Source organism: Bacillus rossius, chromosome 7 (genome assembly GCF_032445375.1).
Source record: "Bacillus rossius redtenbacheri isolate Brsri chromosome 7, Brsri_v3, whole genome shotgun sequence".
NCBI classification, from domain to species: domain Eukaryota; kingdom Metazoa; phylum Arthropoda; class Insecta; order Phasmatodea; family Bacillidae; genus Bacillus; species Bacillus rossius.
The window spans coordinates 28494591-28512500 of NC_086335.1; the positions used below are offsets into that span (position 1 = coordinate 28494591).

At 39.0% G+C, this 17910-nt stretch overlaps 1 protein-coding gene across 1 annotated transcript in view; it reads left to right on the plus strand.

The window, feature by feature from the left end:
* LOC134534518 (knirps-related protein-like) overlaps positions 1–17910 on the plus strand; it is a 122317-nt gene that overhangs the window by 79031 nt on the left and 25376 nt on the right. Inside the window, exon 2 of the mRNA XM_063372997.1 lies at positions 6396–6473. Coding sequence (XP_063229067.1) covers positions 6396–6473 — 78 coding nt within the window. The remainder of the gene's footprint in view (positions 1–6395; positions 6474–17910) is intronic.

A 17910-nucleotide genomic window follows, 5' to 3' on the forward strand; every position in this document is an offset into this window, starting at 1 on the left:
CCGCTACTGGCCGGGCTCCATGCCTGACGCGGCGGGTGCGTGGAGGGGGAAGGCCGCTACTGGCCGGGCTCCATGCCTGACGCGGCGGGTGCGTGGAGGGGGAAGGCCGCTACTGGCCGCGCTCCATGCCTGACGCGGCGGGTGCGTGGAGGGGGAAGGCCGCTACTGGCCGGGCTCCATGCCTGACGCGGCGGGTGCGTGGAGGGGGAAGGCCGCTACTGGCCGGGCTCCATGCCTGACGCGGCGGGTGCGTGGAGGGGGAAGGCCGCTACTGGCCGCGCTCCATGCCTGACGCGGCGGGTGCGTGGAGGGGGAAGGCCGCTACTGGCCGGGCTCCATGCCTGACGCGGCGGGTGCGTGGAGGGGGAAGGCCGCTACTGGCCGTGCTCCATGCCTGACGCGGCGGGTGCGTGGAGGGGGAAGGCCGCTACTGGCCGCGCTCCATGCCTGACGCGGCGGGTGCGTGGAGGGGGAAGGCCGCTACTGGCCGCGCTCCATGCCTGACGCGGCGGGTGCGTGGAGGGGGAAGGCCGCTACTGGCCGCGCTCCATGCCTGACGCGGCGGGTGCGTGGAGGGGGAAGGCCGCTACTGGCCGCGCTCCATGCCTGACGCGGCGGGTGCGTGGAGGGGGAAGGCCGCTACTGGCCGGGCTCCATGCCTGACGCGGCGGGTGCGTGGAGGGGGAAGGCCGCTACTGGCCGCGCTCCATGCCTGACGCGGCGGGTGCGTGGAGGGGGAAGGCCGCTACTGGCCGCGCTCCATGCCTGACGCGGCGGGTGCGTGGAGGGGGAAGGCCGCTACTGGCCGCGCTCCATGCCTGACGCGGCGGGTGCGTGGAGGGGGAAGGCCGCTACTGGCCGCGCTCCATGCCTGACGCGGCGGGTGCGTGGAGGGGGAAGGCCGCTACTGGCCGGGCTCCATGCCTGACGCGGCGGGTGCGTGGAGGGGGAAGGCCGCTACTGGCCGGGCTCCATGCCTGACGCGGCGGGTGCGTGGAGGGGGAAGGCCGCTACTGGCCGCGCTCCATGCCTGATGCGGCGGGTGCGTGGAGGGGGAAGGCCGCTACTGGCCGGGCGACACACGCCTCCCTCGCTGTAAAGAGGGGTGGGGGGGAGAGGGTCCTTGGCCTCTTGGACTGCGTGACAGTCGGCGGCCAGCGTGACAGTATTATATGTATTTGGAAGCACGGTTATTTAAAACAAAATATCTCTAGTGGCAATGTGTTCGAATAAAATTGGTACTACTCTAATAACTGACGTTATGAAAACTTTTTACCACCTTATTCAATTTCTTCAACTTTATCCCAATAGAAGATATTCTTACTACCATATTTTTTGGAGCTTTAAAACTAGGCATGTGGAAGTGATTTTAAAAGTTTACTATTTGCCTTTAAATACTATAATGCAAAATAATCACGTGTCTGAATATTCCACACGGAAAACTAGGACTGTAGACACGTTGAAAACGTTACATGATAAAATGCAAACCATTGAATGAGAAATAAATGGAGAAATACGAGATTTTAAGCGTATGATTTCACCCAATCTGTGACTGCTCCCTGTGACTACTCTCCAGTGAAACTGATGGTAGTTATGTCTGCTCGTTTTCCCCTCGTTAACCCTTCTTCAGGTGGGGATACAACCTCCAACGTTCTTTTTGGAAACTCGCGATTAACTTGATGATGATAAGCAGGTTCCTTAAGTTATTCTTGTCATGCTTGCTTCTGATTGATACACCTCGCAAATCAGTCTGGTATTGTTTAGCTTAACAAATACACAAAACTACCACTATTTCGTTGCAAGCCTAGTTAGAGTTGTTGTGGGAAAGTTACGATCGTGAACTCTCTTTTTTTTCGGCGATAGCTCGTGACTGCTGTTCAGTAAGTGCTTGGTCGCTTAGCTTCCAACTAACTACGTGGGTGGAATGCGGGTGCAATTCTCGAATACATATCTTTGTTTAGTCTGCTCAGATGCAGTTAAAAACTTAAAGCAGTTCAAAATCTCCATTCTCAAATTATAGTCTATGTGAAGATCACCAATTAATATTTGGCACTTGGTGAATTATTAGTGTTCAGAATGTTCCTTTAGTGCTTCATTGTACTAATATCAAAGAACAAATATTACTCCTAAAAAACTCAATAGTATAATCTTACAGTGTGCCTCTAAATTCCACTAGGGATTTTGTAAATGTATCGTGAGAGATTTAATGGTTGAGCTACATGCAGTAAAACCTTGAATTCTTTTTTTCACTAACAGATGTAATCTGTCATGGCGACTATTCAAGGGAGTGTGTGTTGTGTTGCGTGGCTTTTTGAAACAAATTCAGTCAACCACACTCATTGAAATTACCGCAGTTCAATAGGCGATCTCCTAGTGACTATGGGTTAAGAGTCACAGGCAGGTGGGCAGCGGCGTGGCGTGTTGGTCTCCCTCCTAGGTGTCGATGAAGCCTTCTGCTTCCCCGCCCCCCCCCCCTTTTACTGCAGCCGAGGGGGTGTATACATCACAAACACCCCCCCCCTCCCAACTGTTCTTCGCTTCTCGATTAATCTAAGAGAAATTCGCTCGGAACTCAACACTTCCGGGCCACGTGACAGAGAAACGGTCTGGCACCTTCTAAGCGAAGTGAGTTCGAAGGTGGCGGGTTGTCTAACTCGCAGGGATGAAGTGTGCCCTGAGGTGGTGTATAACTGGTTGCGAACACTTCAGGGATTACACACGTCCATTATTGATACACACGTTTCGCTAGTTTTACGTTCCAGTGACAAGGGACACCGGTAACTCTTACATTGGTTTTGGTATCTGATAAGTATAATTTAATAAATTTAACTGCATGATGTCTTTTAGTGAAATTATAAATATAATTTGATTTTGTATGGTTACAAAATTAGAAACAATATTTATAATGATACATATATTTTCAATATTTTGTTTACAACAAATTATTATATATTAAAAATATATATTATTTATTATTTATCTTGTGTATTGTACCACATTTAAAGCTTCTCAAAGCTTACGTTGTTATCATTATAATTATCAGTAGTGGTACGTACAAGTAACCGCCTGCGGCTAGATAGTACACGGGTTTATGCCAACATCAGAGTGTCATTTACATTCAAAGATAAGGCATAATAATTTTTCAATAAAGTGACTTGTAAATAAACTGTAATTTTACTTTCTAAATCTGAATTATTTCACTCCTACAACATTTAAGCGCTGATGAAATAATTTTACAGATGTTTTTAAATAAAGGTGCAATAAATCAAATGTTACACCGTCAGGTTAGGTATATATATGTTATATGCATTTATATGTGTATATGCATGTATGCATATGGATGTGTATATGTTTATAGATGTGTATATGCATATATATGTGTGTGGTAACATAATATCTGGACCACACAGCGACAAACAAAGGAACTAAATGATGATACGAGGGCTATTCTTTAGTAAGCTCCGTTAGGTCATTAAAAAAACTCATGAGAAAAAAGGTTTTATTTAAAGTTTTAATTTACTACACACAAACTTTTTATTTTTTTTCAATCGCCATTCAGATCTAAGCGCTTTCCGCAACGCTGCATCAGTTTATTTAACACCTATGCATAGAAGTTCGCCGCTGGCAATCAAACCAGTTGACAATCGTATTTTTTAAATTTTTTCTATAATTTTTGACCCACTTTTTATTAAATCAACCAAAATGAACCCCTTTTCGTCCCAAAACAAAAACGGTAGCCATTATTATTCGACTCAAGTACGGAGATGCTTAAACGATTTCCAGAGAAGTTTACTAAGAGCCTGTACATAGGCTACACTCATTGCGTATTCGAGATTCGTGATGCCTATGGCCCAGGCGGCCGTTCAATTTCCAGGTGACATGTCTCTGTGATCATCTGCATTTTGTGTTTTGGAATCTTAATTTTCTATTCAGTCGCCTGCATTCGTAATGAAGAGACAACCTTCTATTTAAAACTTTTTTTACAAAAAAAACGAGTGTAAATTGGTCTGTTAGTGTCAGTGCTGAAGTTGGCTGTGCCAGTGACACTGTTTCTTCTGGTGTCACAAATACCAGTACCGTTGATCCAAACACAGTTGCGGGGGACTTCAACCAAGTAAGAAAATATATCTACGATATTGGAAACTATTGTCAAAGCAATTCAGTTCGTTCAAAACAAATGAAGAAAATATTTCGCTTGTAGAAAAAAAGGTTTGGAAACCTCAACCTGCACACAAATTTCCTTCTTCTTCTCGTAGTTCCAGTTCAAGCCATACTAGATCTTTTCATGAAATGGCTAGAAGAATCTGAGTGGTTGGCTTACTTTCAAGAAAAAATTCAGAATCTTTTTGTCAATATTGTGTAATGTTTTATGACCCAAAAAGTGTAGTAAAAAGAGATCACCAAGTAACAGGGGTTTCAGTAACACATGTTTTTAGTAATTTAAAAAAATCCAAGGAAATTTTTCGTAAAAATGAAAATTGCACATATCATAAACACAATAATTCTAGTTCAACTTTTTCGTGAACCATTGTTGTGAAACGTTTCTGACGCAAAAAAGACATATAATGGGTACTTGGCCAAAGAGATATAAATTGAATTGCCAAAGAAGTTTCACTTCTATCACGTGTACTTAGTTAAAAGCGCTCTTTTTATTATTATATAAAAACATGCGCGCATACGAATGCAACATTGTGTCAAAATTTCAAAGATATCGGTGAATAACGTTCGGTAAATTAGCTATTTTATAAAAACGAACATTTTATTTAATTTTTTTTAGATTTTTTCTCTCTTGTGTCACGGAGGTTAGTATGTTTACTTTAAAACAATAGATTGAAACACTGGGATAATTAGGCTACGTTGTTCATTAATATTTGCAAAACTTTTCAGGCAAAATATAGTATAACAATGTTTTTTTTTTTTATGTTCAAAAATGTACTCTCTGGGTGAACTACTAATTGTAGGGGCACATGGTCTTTAAATCCGATCTCGATTTTGGCGGTTGACACTTCGAGAAAGTATTTAATTTTATTTAAAACACTTATATCACTTCAGATACTCAAAAGTATTGTCAAAATGTTGTGAGGAACTTGAACTTCACAATCAATGTTGTTTTACGACGAATAGTGTAGTACTTGAGTCATAACGACGCGGCTTCGGTACATAGTCCCTTACCAGCTAGTGCTAAAATGGTAGGGTCCTCTTTCTTTAGAGTACTGTAGAAAAAATCTTTGTAGCACTCATAATTTCTGTATTTATAGATACCGGCCTACCGTTTTTACTTACTTAAACTTCCCATCGTGTATACTGCGAAACTATTCAGTTTAGCTACACGTTTAGCTGGATTTACGCCACCAGTGAAATTAACCATTTATTGCCAAAATGGCATCTGGGCTAGAAGGAGCGTTCTTCGAAAAGTTTCAGAAACTTACCCAATAATACGTTCAAATAATAAATTATGAGCTGTTGCTGTGACGTCATCAAGTCTACAGACAACAGCAGACGTGAATAGAATATAAACAATGCGATTTAATCAATCCAAAAACAAACAAATTAAATATAGTAATTATTGAAAAGCTCAATTTTGTTTTACAACAGTTGTATCATAAAATATAAAAACAAAAACATATCGTTTATTCAGCAGAAATATGTAAGTTGTGTAGTGATTCGCCGAGACTAGTCAAAACAACTGTCCAGGTTACTTGGGAGCTCAAAACAGCGACAATGTCCGTAAAAAACTGTACTAAACATTAAACATTAAACTGTTTTGACTGTAGTGTGCAATAGTTGCTTTACATATTCGTAATATATATATATATATATATATATATATATATATATAAAATATTCTACTTAAATAGCTTAAGACTATCTCACGTATAAAATATTTAACACTGTATTCCTATTATAGCTTAAAAATTATTGGCATCAATTTAAGTACCTACGTTTAAATTCACAATGTCTCTAAATTTTTATCACATAATTTAAGCTATAATGCTATAGGTGTGTGAAACATCATGTCTTGAGGAATGAATTATATTTTCAGATGTAATATTTGCGGATCATAACCATAGCTGCTCATATTAGAGTATAATAATATTGAGAGCGCTCAGAAGCAAAAAAGTGCATATTCTTTAATTAATTATTTTTAAGTTAGTCTGCGTCATACAACAATGTTGCAGAGTTGATATTAGGGTTATATCGGTAGCATATACGGTCGAAAATAAACTATATACTTTACTAACACAATTATTCCCGGCCTACAGTGACATTCCTTTTGTTTGAAAGTGTTGGTTGAATACAACGGCTCGCAAGAGAACTGAGCTGCTACCTAGCGGTGGATTAGTGAAAGTCGTCGCGGTGAAGTACGCACTGCACTGCCATCTGTTGTGTTTCAGATGAACCAGACGTGCAAGGTGTGCGGGGAGCCGGCAGCAGGCTTCCACTTCGGCGCCTTCACCTGCGAGGGCTGCAAGGTGAGGAAACACCTGTCATTCGGCAGAAATGAACTGTAAACTGTGTGATAATACCACCATGTAATTAAACAGATTATGGTTTTGCCGTATCATATTTATATGCAGAATTTAGGACGTTGTATTGTATTCTTACGGTATGGTAAGAAGCGTCGTAAGACTCGCTAAGTCATTTTTTTTTAAACGGTTTAAGGTCCGGCCACAATCAATCTATAATCCATATATGGATAGTTAAATCGATAATGTCAGCCACACGGAATACTCGTTTCCTTAGCAGTTTTCATACCGCTTTTCTGTTAGCGCGCCTGCTCTTCTGAAGATAACATTTCAGCACTCTTTCAAAGGGTCTGGCTGTGGCTATAGCGCGCGGAAAGGGGTAATAATTGATCTGGTTCAAATCCTAGTCACTGAAGAAAAAATTTTCACCTTTTTAAAACATATTTCTGGATTATACATATTGTGTTTTAAGCAAATATGTATTAATACATTTGTTTTGTCTTATTGCTATAATATCATTAAATACATAGCTTAGTCCAGTAGTTTTATTATTTCATATTAGATAGTCGTATATCTTTATTCTTACTTAAAAGTAAATAAGTAATTTAAACAAAACAAAAATTATCTAATTAAAACTCCTACGTTTATTAGAAAACAATGTTCATAACTTATTAATAAATAATCTAACACTTCATATAAATCTACAACTGTTAGCTTAAATAAAATTTTGGTGATGGTTTTCCTTCACTTTAGAAGTAAGTTACTATGCGTGTTTCTTTGTCTCACTGGGTTACAAAAATAGTTAGTTACAATTTCTCAAAGTAAGTAGTAAAAAAGTACAAAGAAATTATTACAAATAATACTGTGAATTATCTGGATGAACTGTCTGATTAATGTAATAATCTAAATATATCATTAATAAACTGCATTAAGGCAAAACTTATTTCCCTTGTATCAATTAAATTTGATAATATTATTTTTTTAACTCACCTACCAATAAAAAATACAATCTTGAGAATTTCAAAATTATTTCAATTTGTTTTTAAATACTAAACTAACTTTTTTATATATTTTTTGCAAGTGAAGTGTTGAAGACAATATATCAAACAATCAAATATCATGTTATATAATTTTTAAAATAAACAACTGTTTTTTCATAAATTTTTTTTTTCAGTATTTGGTTAAATGCACAGCAATATGTTTATCCTGCCCCTACCTACGACATGCTTGCTTTGGTCGGCCACTGCGTCTAATGGTTTTCTGTTAGCATTCTATGTATCGTTTGTATGGAGTTAAGAATTTTTTCTTCTCTTCTGTTATACAAAATTTATAACCACTTTTATACCCATGGGTATAACAGAAGGTATAACAGAAAATATTCACCGAGTAAAGATGGCTTAATCACTTATTCAACATAGTACTAACAAAGTTGCCTGGCTGTAATGGTTATAAACGTAACCCAATTCATTTGATTATTCTAATGCTATTTATTTTAATGCTACTGTAGTTGGTAACAGAATAAAATCTGTAATATAAACTGAATGACATAACTAAATACAGAAATAATTTTTTTCTCCTTGTAATTAGACCGTGGTGTTAATAGCTTAAATCTGTTGTGTGAACATTATTAACAAAAGGACATAATATTTGACACAATCTAATCTAGCAAACACACTCCTTTCTTATTTATTAAAGTAGGTTATCACATGATTACGTAGTAGGACGTTCAGAGCTTCTGATTGGCCGAAAACTTATCACGGTTTTATCAATATACAATATTAAGCAATTGTAAAACCGGGAGCGAACTCTCCCGGGCTTGTGTACATTGTAGATTGTTACATTCAATTACAAGGAGTTTTACTTTTGTGTATAATACTGTGTTGTGTTGTCTTAATAATAATTTAATTGTGCCCGGGTCTTTATAAAAAAATTACGCCTAATGATTGGTGGTACTTTGTAGTACAAATAAACGTACTGTAATGACACTATAAAAAGTGGTTAGAACGTATCAGTAATATACATTTTATTTCTCTCTATTTAAACTAAACTAAAAGCTAGCTTGCGTTAGTAAGAACAACCATTTAAAAGTAGTTACTTATTAAATGTGTTCAGAGTGTCGTGTAAGTTGTTTACTGTAAATTCAGTATTGCATACATTCTAGCCATATCCCAGGTATTTGAGACGAATCATTATACAACAAAATTATTTTTGATGTTACCAATAAGTTGGTGCTATGTTTTACGCTTTTCGCTCTTTTTTTGTGATTCTCTGGGACTTGACCTAAATAAACTAACGATAAGACGATACGTCGGTAGCAGATTTATGTAATTAAACAATGGGCTTTTCTGGGGGCTTCAAATAACATTTACAAATTAAAGATGTCTAACTCAAAACCATATTGTTTTGAAATAATTTTGATAAAATAGTAAAAATTTTATTTTTATGATTATTTTGCTAAAGTTATTTACTCATCAAGATTTTCATGTAATTTTATTATACTATTATACATTGTTTCACTTCATTTATTTTGTAAGAAATAACTATGCTTTCATGTGCTGAATGTGTATCGTGTTTTTGACTTAGTTAATTATTTTATTTTAATTCATATAACAAGTGTGAAGAAGGGGCAAGGGCTCAGTTGTGTCCCTTCCGAAGTGAAAAACCAAATAAATAAATAAAAAATACAAAAAGAAAGCTCTGAAAAAATATATATTGAGAAGGTGGGTTTTTGGTTAAACTTATTCACAAAAAAATTTTATTCACATTTTTACATTTACATTAAAACATGATCTACAAAACATTTACAACATATTTACAAAAAAATACACTGTGCCATCTGTTAACTGTCATAACAACCACCACCTTGTGATGTGTTTATTGTATGGCACCATGGACCCTCCTCACCCAAGACAAGAAAAAATTGTTTTTCTATTTTGAGCTGATTACGCCCGTGGCGCATTACATTCTGTGTTGTAAAGTGTTTACTAACATATTTATTCGAACTCAATGTGCCGGCTGGCGCCTATGGTACACGTCGAGCAATGGCCACACGGCATTCGCTTGGAGCAGGAGTGGAGAACCACTTCGGCAGAATACCCGCCCGCGGTGTAGGTGGCCCACGATATTCGGAGAGTTAGCCATACTTACTTGGTTGGTCGACCAAACACGTCTGGCGAACCAACACTCTATGACTAGAGACCTGCAAAATTCGCGGTTTCGATGGCCTTCAGGATAGACTGCACATACCCCTGTACACTCGGGCAAATAACGCAAGTTCATTGGCTGCCGACTTGTAAGTCGTCTCAGCTGGTTTGTCTGTGATTCGACCCTTCTTTGGTTGAGGGTTTATAATTGGTTGAGATTCGTCCAGATGAACAGTAAGCCAATAGCAAAATCATCTAAGAGGTATATGTGTTTGAATTCTATCCTATCACCGAATGAATCCGCGGGTTTTGCAGGTCTCTATAGAGTCCCGGAAAATTCGCGGATTCATTTCGTGTTATGCTAAAATTCATACAATTATACCTTAGTGCTACTTCTGTCATTGGTTCACTGTTAATCGGGAGGACAGAGGGCCAATTAGAGATCCTCACTCATAGAAGTGTCGAATCACAGGCCACCCAGTCGAGACGACTCACAAGTCAGCAGCCAATGAACAGTTGGCATTTGCCCGAGTGTGTAGAGGATATTGGAGTCTATCCTTGAGGTCATTGAACACGCGAATTTTGCGGGTCTCTAGACATAAGTAATAACAGCCGAGTTTCAACCCATAAATAATAACATATTTTTCAAATGGTACATTTCGACTGCAAACCAGTGCGTGTAAGTTTTATTTGCTGACACGGGCCGAGGGTTGAAAATTCGGATGTGACAGGTGAGTGGTTTTGACCCATATTTAATGTGACGCTCTCAAACCCCCCAAATTGAGGAACGCCATGCAAAAACTGAAATCAAAGATACGTATTATGACGAGGAGCAGATCACGCAGGAAAGGAAAAGTAACATCTGGAAGTGGGTTGCGCAAGAATTGTAACCGCGTATGGAGATGCTGGACGATGGCCCATACTCCCTCGATGTTCTCGGAGAACAATGATATCTGTGATTTCCGGGGTCGCATCGGCGAATGAGGAGTTCCTCCCGCCCCGGCCTCTGGCTGTTGCGTCACAGCTGGGCTGGTCAGGGGCTGGTGGGGGGAGGGGGCAGCACGCACTGGCCCCCGCCTGCCCGGGCAGGGACGTAGCCAGCGGGGAGGTAAAGGGGGTGCTGGCCCCTATCTTCCAGGATAAAAAAAAAAAAACTAAATTTTAATAACACAAATATAGCAACCCAGCTACATAAGGTTCCAGAAATATTATATTGGAATTTTATTTTTTATTTTTTTTTACGTGATAACGTCTTATAAAATCCTTGAACGCCGCCGGCTGCACTCACGAAAAAGTGTCACTTTCCGCCTGAGCCGAGCGTGCAAGAACCGGCCAACCACCGTGCGAGAAAATCGTCTATAATATCAAACAGGTTAAGGCGGGCTTTTAAAATAATTGTTCGTGATTATATTTAAACAAATTTTATAAATTAAATTTGCAAAGACTGTAAATAATATTTGAAAATTAAAGAGTATGCAATTTTCCATCAATGTTTTCTTATGACGTTATAAAGTAAAAGTATCGTCCGTAAACCAACTTTACAGACAACCCCCTTTTTTTTACCTATAGAAGGCTCTAATAATGTATATCCTCCCCATTACAGCCCAACATGCCTCATACACACAAAAGCAGCAGGAATTGTATTTCCAAGTAAACCATAATTAATTCCTGTTTTGCACATGTCATCATAATAATCGCAAAAAAATCCTGATTTTTTTTTTGGGAAACACGTGCCGGATGCCTCCGTCCATATTGTGTCCTAGTTTTAGTCATTTTCAAGCAATCCGTGGTTCTCGCATGCTTGTCGATAGCTTTCACGCGGTTTTTCCTTCGAAGGTTTTAAGATAATTAAAGGAAGTTGGTGTTTCGCACGATGTGAAGCATCATTTTCAGGTAGTGACACTCAGAATTGTTGCGATAAACAATGAAGACACAGCCGATGACTTCAATTGCGCATACGTTGGCATGACCTAGTTCTTGTGCTCCCTATTTCCTTTCATTTCGGTACTTCAGCATAGAGTAAGGTCTTGGAAAATTGTTCTGTAAGCATTCTTCTCATACAAACTTGACTTGAGTTTTTTGTGTAAGAACAAAATATTAAATAATTTAATTCAAACCAAAATATAAACTGTTTATTAACTCTTATGAAGCCAAATCATTACTTAAATTTATGTGTGTAAACGTTGGAGTTCTAAACGTCAACTATTCCCCGGGATTTTAGTGTGACAATCAATTTTTCTTTTAAAATTCAATTCTAAGAGAAAAAAAAATGATGTAAAAGTTAAACTGGATCCCCTCCGACCGTGACACGCGCAAAAATGTGGCGTGCAGTGTCTCACGAGAAACCACGCGATTTGAGAACTGTTCAAGATATCTGAGTGGGATTTTTTTTTAAGTATATAAGAGCATGGTGGAGTCAGATGATTAGTTTAGTTTCCGGATTTATTTTTAAACTGTATATTTACAAGATTGAAAATGCCTAAAAAGCGTGTTTTCAGAATAATTATTAGTAGGGCCATGTCTTTCTTTCGCGAAAATGTATTCGAGACAAGCTGAGAGTCAAAACTCTGTAGCATCGTCTGTGTTTCGTGATTGGGCGAGTTTCTTTCAGGTACTGGACTGCTGTTGGAACACCAATCACAGTAGTTCAGTGTGGAAGCAAGCGCATACCTGATCGGCCCGTTTGCACACGGCCGCCAATTGCAAGGGAGAAACCGATGGTGCAGGCATGCCGTATTGCAGTCTAATGAGCGTTCAGAGCTTTTCGCAAAAAAATTATTATGCTTGTAGTAGATATTCTTGAAAGCACTCAAGGGACTTACATTACACCCTTATCTTCATTTCTCCGCCATATAAAGATTTCATAGTTGATCCATGCACGGCGAGAAGAATTCGCGCCAGTCCACAGCCTTGTGCTTAGAGGCGATACCGCGCTAGAATCACCAGCGAGCATCGCACTTGTCAATCCGCTTCACTCACGCAAATACACCCCTGACTAGGCACTTTAAAGGCTAGCGACCGCGGAATACAGCGATCATCAACCCAAACTGAACATCTCAGCTGAAGTTCACAAACCAATCAGCTGACTGCGTGTTAGAATGTTTGCACCGTCCAATTCTTAACTTGAGGCTGGAGTAGGAATCGGGAAGCTGTTAGAAACCATTTTTGTTGTTGTTAAGGGTTTATCATTTGTCGAAAGAATTTCATGTTGAATTGTGACCCAATAACAAGTAACCCACGAAATTCGTTTCATTTTCTGGTAACGCGCGCTTTTACACAAATAAGTCGGTGTCTATATGTGAGAGCCATGTACTTTTCTTGAAACTATTTCCGGACGAGCGTTGTGTAAAAATTTTATACCATTGTCTGTGTTTCGTGGTTGGCTGAGTTTCTTTCGGGTACATGTCTAGCCATCCGTTGCGGAAGCAAACGCGTCATGAATGGACCGGGGCAATTGCTTGTCCTGCAGTCTGCCGCCAGTAACAAGGAAACAATCGCTAGCGCTGTCAAGCCGTTGTTGCAGTCTAATGAGCCATCATATTCTTCCGTGGAAGAATTATTAAAACAAACAAATATTTAAAGTATTAAAACAAATACATGCGTAATGTTATATTTTGTTGTTAAATACAAGGACAAGTAATGTCTTTTAGGTAGATTTCAAAGAAATACTAACTATTGTCGCCGTTACCATGCTTATATATGTTTATAAAGTTTTTAGTTTCATGGTGAGTTTCATGCTCCTATCTAAATGTAGTCCAACGAGTGCTGTCCCATTTTAAATTTCGGGCGAGTTGGGTCGCTTGAATTCTGTAATCTTCCTTGTCCTTAGAGACGTTTCAAAACTACTTACGTATAATGAGAACGCAGTTCGAATGAGTAAAGGTTATGCATGCATGTGCTTCCCCAAAATTATAAGCTTGTTTTGCAGGTATCTACGTATTACTAGAGGTGGGTTGTTACAGCAATTTTCGGTATCAGTCCCAACCTGATACTGATACAGTAATGTACCTAGGTACAAGTCTCTGATACTTCTGTATCAGACGGTCCCAGGAGGCAACAAAGCTCCGCGTACGCAGACCGTGCGACCGGAAGGAGAATCTGATACATTATTTATCACGCCCGGTAATTCTCTACCTCTGTTACTCTCATGCCCGCCTGATACAGCCAGTATCAATCAGTTCAACATTCACTGCAGTTCGTCCTGGCCGTGTATCACCATGTACATTGTTGCGGGCTGTCATGCTTTGTAGTTAGTATATTTATAGTGAAATAAGGAATGGATAAGTGCACGAGAAAGACTTCATTTGTGTGGAATTTTTTCACGGAAAATAATGAGTTTGCTAATTGTAATTTGTGTAAACAAAAACTGTGTTATAAATCATCATCGACTAATCTGAAGAAACATTTGAAACGTAAACATCCAACTGTACAGTTACCTGATCAGAATCAAGATAGTTTAACATCACTATCACTGTCCAGAAGTAGGAGCGATGATCCAGACATCGCAAATACGACACCGTTCCTCAGCCGAAAAAAGATTCGTCCAGATATAGGAATTCCTTCTACAAGCAGTTCGTCGGTTCCCAAACAAGCTGTGTTGGAAAGAACCAATGTGCGTGACTGTAAAGTAAGTGATTTTGTTGTAAGAAAACTTTCTGTGTCTGCTAACAAGAAAATTAATGACCAACTGTTAAATTTATTTACTGTAGATTTTCAACCATTCTCAGTTGTTGAGGACAAAGGGTTTCGAGGATTTGTTTATGCACTAAATCCGTCGTATACATTGCCAAGTAGGAAAACTATAACAAACACATTGTTACCAGCTGCTTATGAAACTGTGTACAATAGCATTCATGAAATATTAACAACCACTGAAATTAATTCCGTCACACTAACAACAGATTGTTGGACTTCTGTAAATACTGAAAGTTTAATGGCAGTGACATGTCATTTCATAGACTGCAATTTCAGATTGATTTCTTTGGTGTTAGATTGTTGTTCATTTTCGGAGTCTCACACCAGTGCTCACTTAGCCCAGGAACTGAGTCGTGTAGCAAAAGAATGGAGGTTAGAAAACAAAATTTTACTCTGTGTTTCTGACAATGCAGCGAACATACAGAAAGCTATAAAAGACAAATTGAAATGGAGGCATTTCGGGTGTTATGCACACACGATCAACTTGATAGCTAAAGATGGGTTGCTTAAATTGCGAGACCTTATTCAGAAAATTAAGGCAATCGTCCAGCATTTCAAACTCAGTGCAACATCAACAAAAAAATTAATGGAGCTTCAAACACAAATGGGCTGTCAACCCAAGAAACTGATCAGTGATGTTGCTACAAGGTGGAATTCTACATATTACATGGTGGAAAGGTTCGTAGAACTAGAGAATCCAATACGTTCAGCACTCGCTCTTATAAATAAAGATATTCCAATGCTCACTGCTGAAGAATGGAAGTTAGCTGCGAAACTACAAGATGTTCTCAAGCCACTAGAAGAGGTGACTAACATAATGAGCGGGGAAAACTACATCTCAGCATCTTCAGTCATTATCCTAACCAAAGGCCTTGAAAGTATTTATGCAGAGATGATGACAACAGAACTACCAACAGAAATTCAAAGAGTAGTATGTGTAATCAGCGAAGGCATTTGTACTCGTCTAGGAGATTTAGAGAACAGTAACACACTGTTACTTGCTACCTTTCTTGACCCTAGGTACAAAAGTGTTGGGTTTAGTAACAATAACACAGCAGAGAAAGCAAAGAAGATGGTTATAAATCTGTTGGCAAACAAATTACAAGAATCTGAATCCGAAACACATTTAGGTCTAGTATCAAAAGTGACAAACAAATCTCAGGAAACCCAGAGAAAATTTTCACTTTGGAATCGGTTCCATAAACAAGCAGCTGAATTTAAACCTGCTGGTACTTATCAGTCCAGAGCCATTGTTGAAGTACAGCGATACATTGAAGAACCATTGTTGGAACTTCATGAAGATCCGTTAAAATGGTGGAGTCGACACTCGTACAACTACCCACATCTCAAGAGAGTAGTCCTAGAGAAGTTTGCTACAGTTGCTACCTCTGTTCCTTGTGAACGATTGTTCTCAAAAACTGGAATTATTGTGTCTGATCGACGTTCCCGAACATCAAGCGAGAAAGTCAAGAAACTTGTTTTTCTAAATGCCAATAAGAAATATTGTAAATAGTGACTGAACTTGACTTATTGTGTCTGACCGATGTTCCCGAACATCAAACGTGTAAGTTAAGAAAATAATGCAATACTTATTTGTTAAATAGTGACTGAACTTGCAAAGTGTTTTTTTTTATCGATATTGGCACTGCTATTTGCCTGATGTACATAACTCAAATGTCTATTGATATAGTATGCTCACTAATGTACTTATCTGTATTTTTTATTTTTAATTTTTGATAAAATCGTAATCTTTTAATGTATGAAAACACTAGTTACTAATTGTTTTCGAAAAAAGAAAGTCCATATGTTGATTACATCTGTTATTAGTGTCAACTGAGAATTTATTTGCATTTTCATAGCTGTTAGGTGCACAAATATTAATATTATATCTTGTATTAATGTACTTTTTAATATTAAAATTTCATTAGTTTTATTATTGAACGAGACGGTGCACGCACTGCGCACTGAGCGTACTTTGAAGTAGGACAATAAACAAAACGACTTGTAACCAGGGCTGCCACTCTGATATTCATGAAAAACCTAGATAACCTACAAAAAAAACCCAGACACATGGGTAAAAAACCCAGATGCGTCTAAAATGCTATCGTTGAAAATGTTTGCGTACTAATTCAAAAATATAAACATAACTGGTTTTAATATTAAACAATTAATTACCTTACAAGACTGAAAACGGTTAAATACAACCAATACAAGAAAATTACAATGCAGCAAAATGGCTGTATAAGTAATTCTTGGACCAGTACATATCATAAAAAACATACAAATATATACATGACAAAACAAACACCATCACTGCATCCTTTAAACCGGTAATTGTTTTTTATAAAACTGCATCATGTACGTTAGTCTTTATTCAGAGTCTGATTCTACAAGATTGGTTTGAAGGTTAATTGTTGCATTGGTTTTGTGTTCTGCAAGCCTCTTTGAAGAATGTGTCTAATTTAATATTCGACTTAGCTTCTTGAAAACTAGTTTTGTGTTTATATGTATTTTTGTGTGTGAAACACATAGACTTGTTTGCATTTATCAAACAGATATTGCAACAGATACAGTAGCTACTACCTTTATTATTGTTTTAGGTATAAAAATAATTAAAATTATAAAAAACCTAGAATTGTTGGAATTCATTATTTAAAAACCCAGAAACCCAAACACCATTGGAAAAACCCAGATCTGGGTGGAAAAACCCATGAGTGGCAGCCCTGCTTGTAACAATATCGCTTTGCGCCTCTCCTTCAAGGCTTCAACGCCTTCCCCTGCGCTTCCTCCTCTACATTCTTTCCCTTCTTTATCCCTTATTCGTCGTTCCTGCTCCCTCCCCTTTCACAAGCTCCGCCCAAGTGACCGTCATCTGCGATCGGGTACTGCGCTCATTGGCCGTGGTGTTGTTCCAGCTGTATTCTGAACTGATACTAAAGTCTCTGATACTTTTCAAGTGTACTCGTTTGCCGTTCCTGATACAGGCGCGTATCAGTGCCAAAGTATCAGGTTGATACTTTTGACCCACCTCTACGTATTACTAGAGACCAGCAAACTGTTCGTTACATTCTTCTGCCGGGCTAGAATCCAAAGTGCTTGTGTAATACAGTCGATGTGACTTGTCCAGAGTCTGCTGCTACTCCTCCCCAGGTCACACCTGTTTCGGTCAGATGTTTGCTAGGAGTATGTCATTGGCTTGTGGTTCTTCAGGGTATTTCACATGGCTGGGGACTAGAGACCTGAAAGATTCACGGATTCATTTCGTGTTATACTAAAATTCAAATAATTATACCTTATAGCTGGTTCTGCCATTGGTTCACTGTTAATCTGGAGGACTGAGGGCCAATTAGAGACCCTCACTCATAGAAGTGTCGAATCACAGGCCACCCAGTCGAGACGACTCCCAAGTCAGCAGCCAATGTACAGATGGCATTTGCCCGAGTGTGTAGAGGATATTGGAGTCTATCCTGAAGGTCATTGAACCCGCGAATTTTTCCGGTCTCTAATTATTTCTCGTGGTCCAACTACTAGGTATCCATAAATATTTACAAGCATTTGCAGTATAGACTGACGTCAAAAAACATCGCAAATTTTCCAGGTCTCTG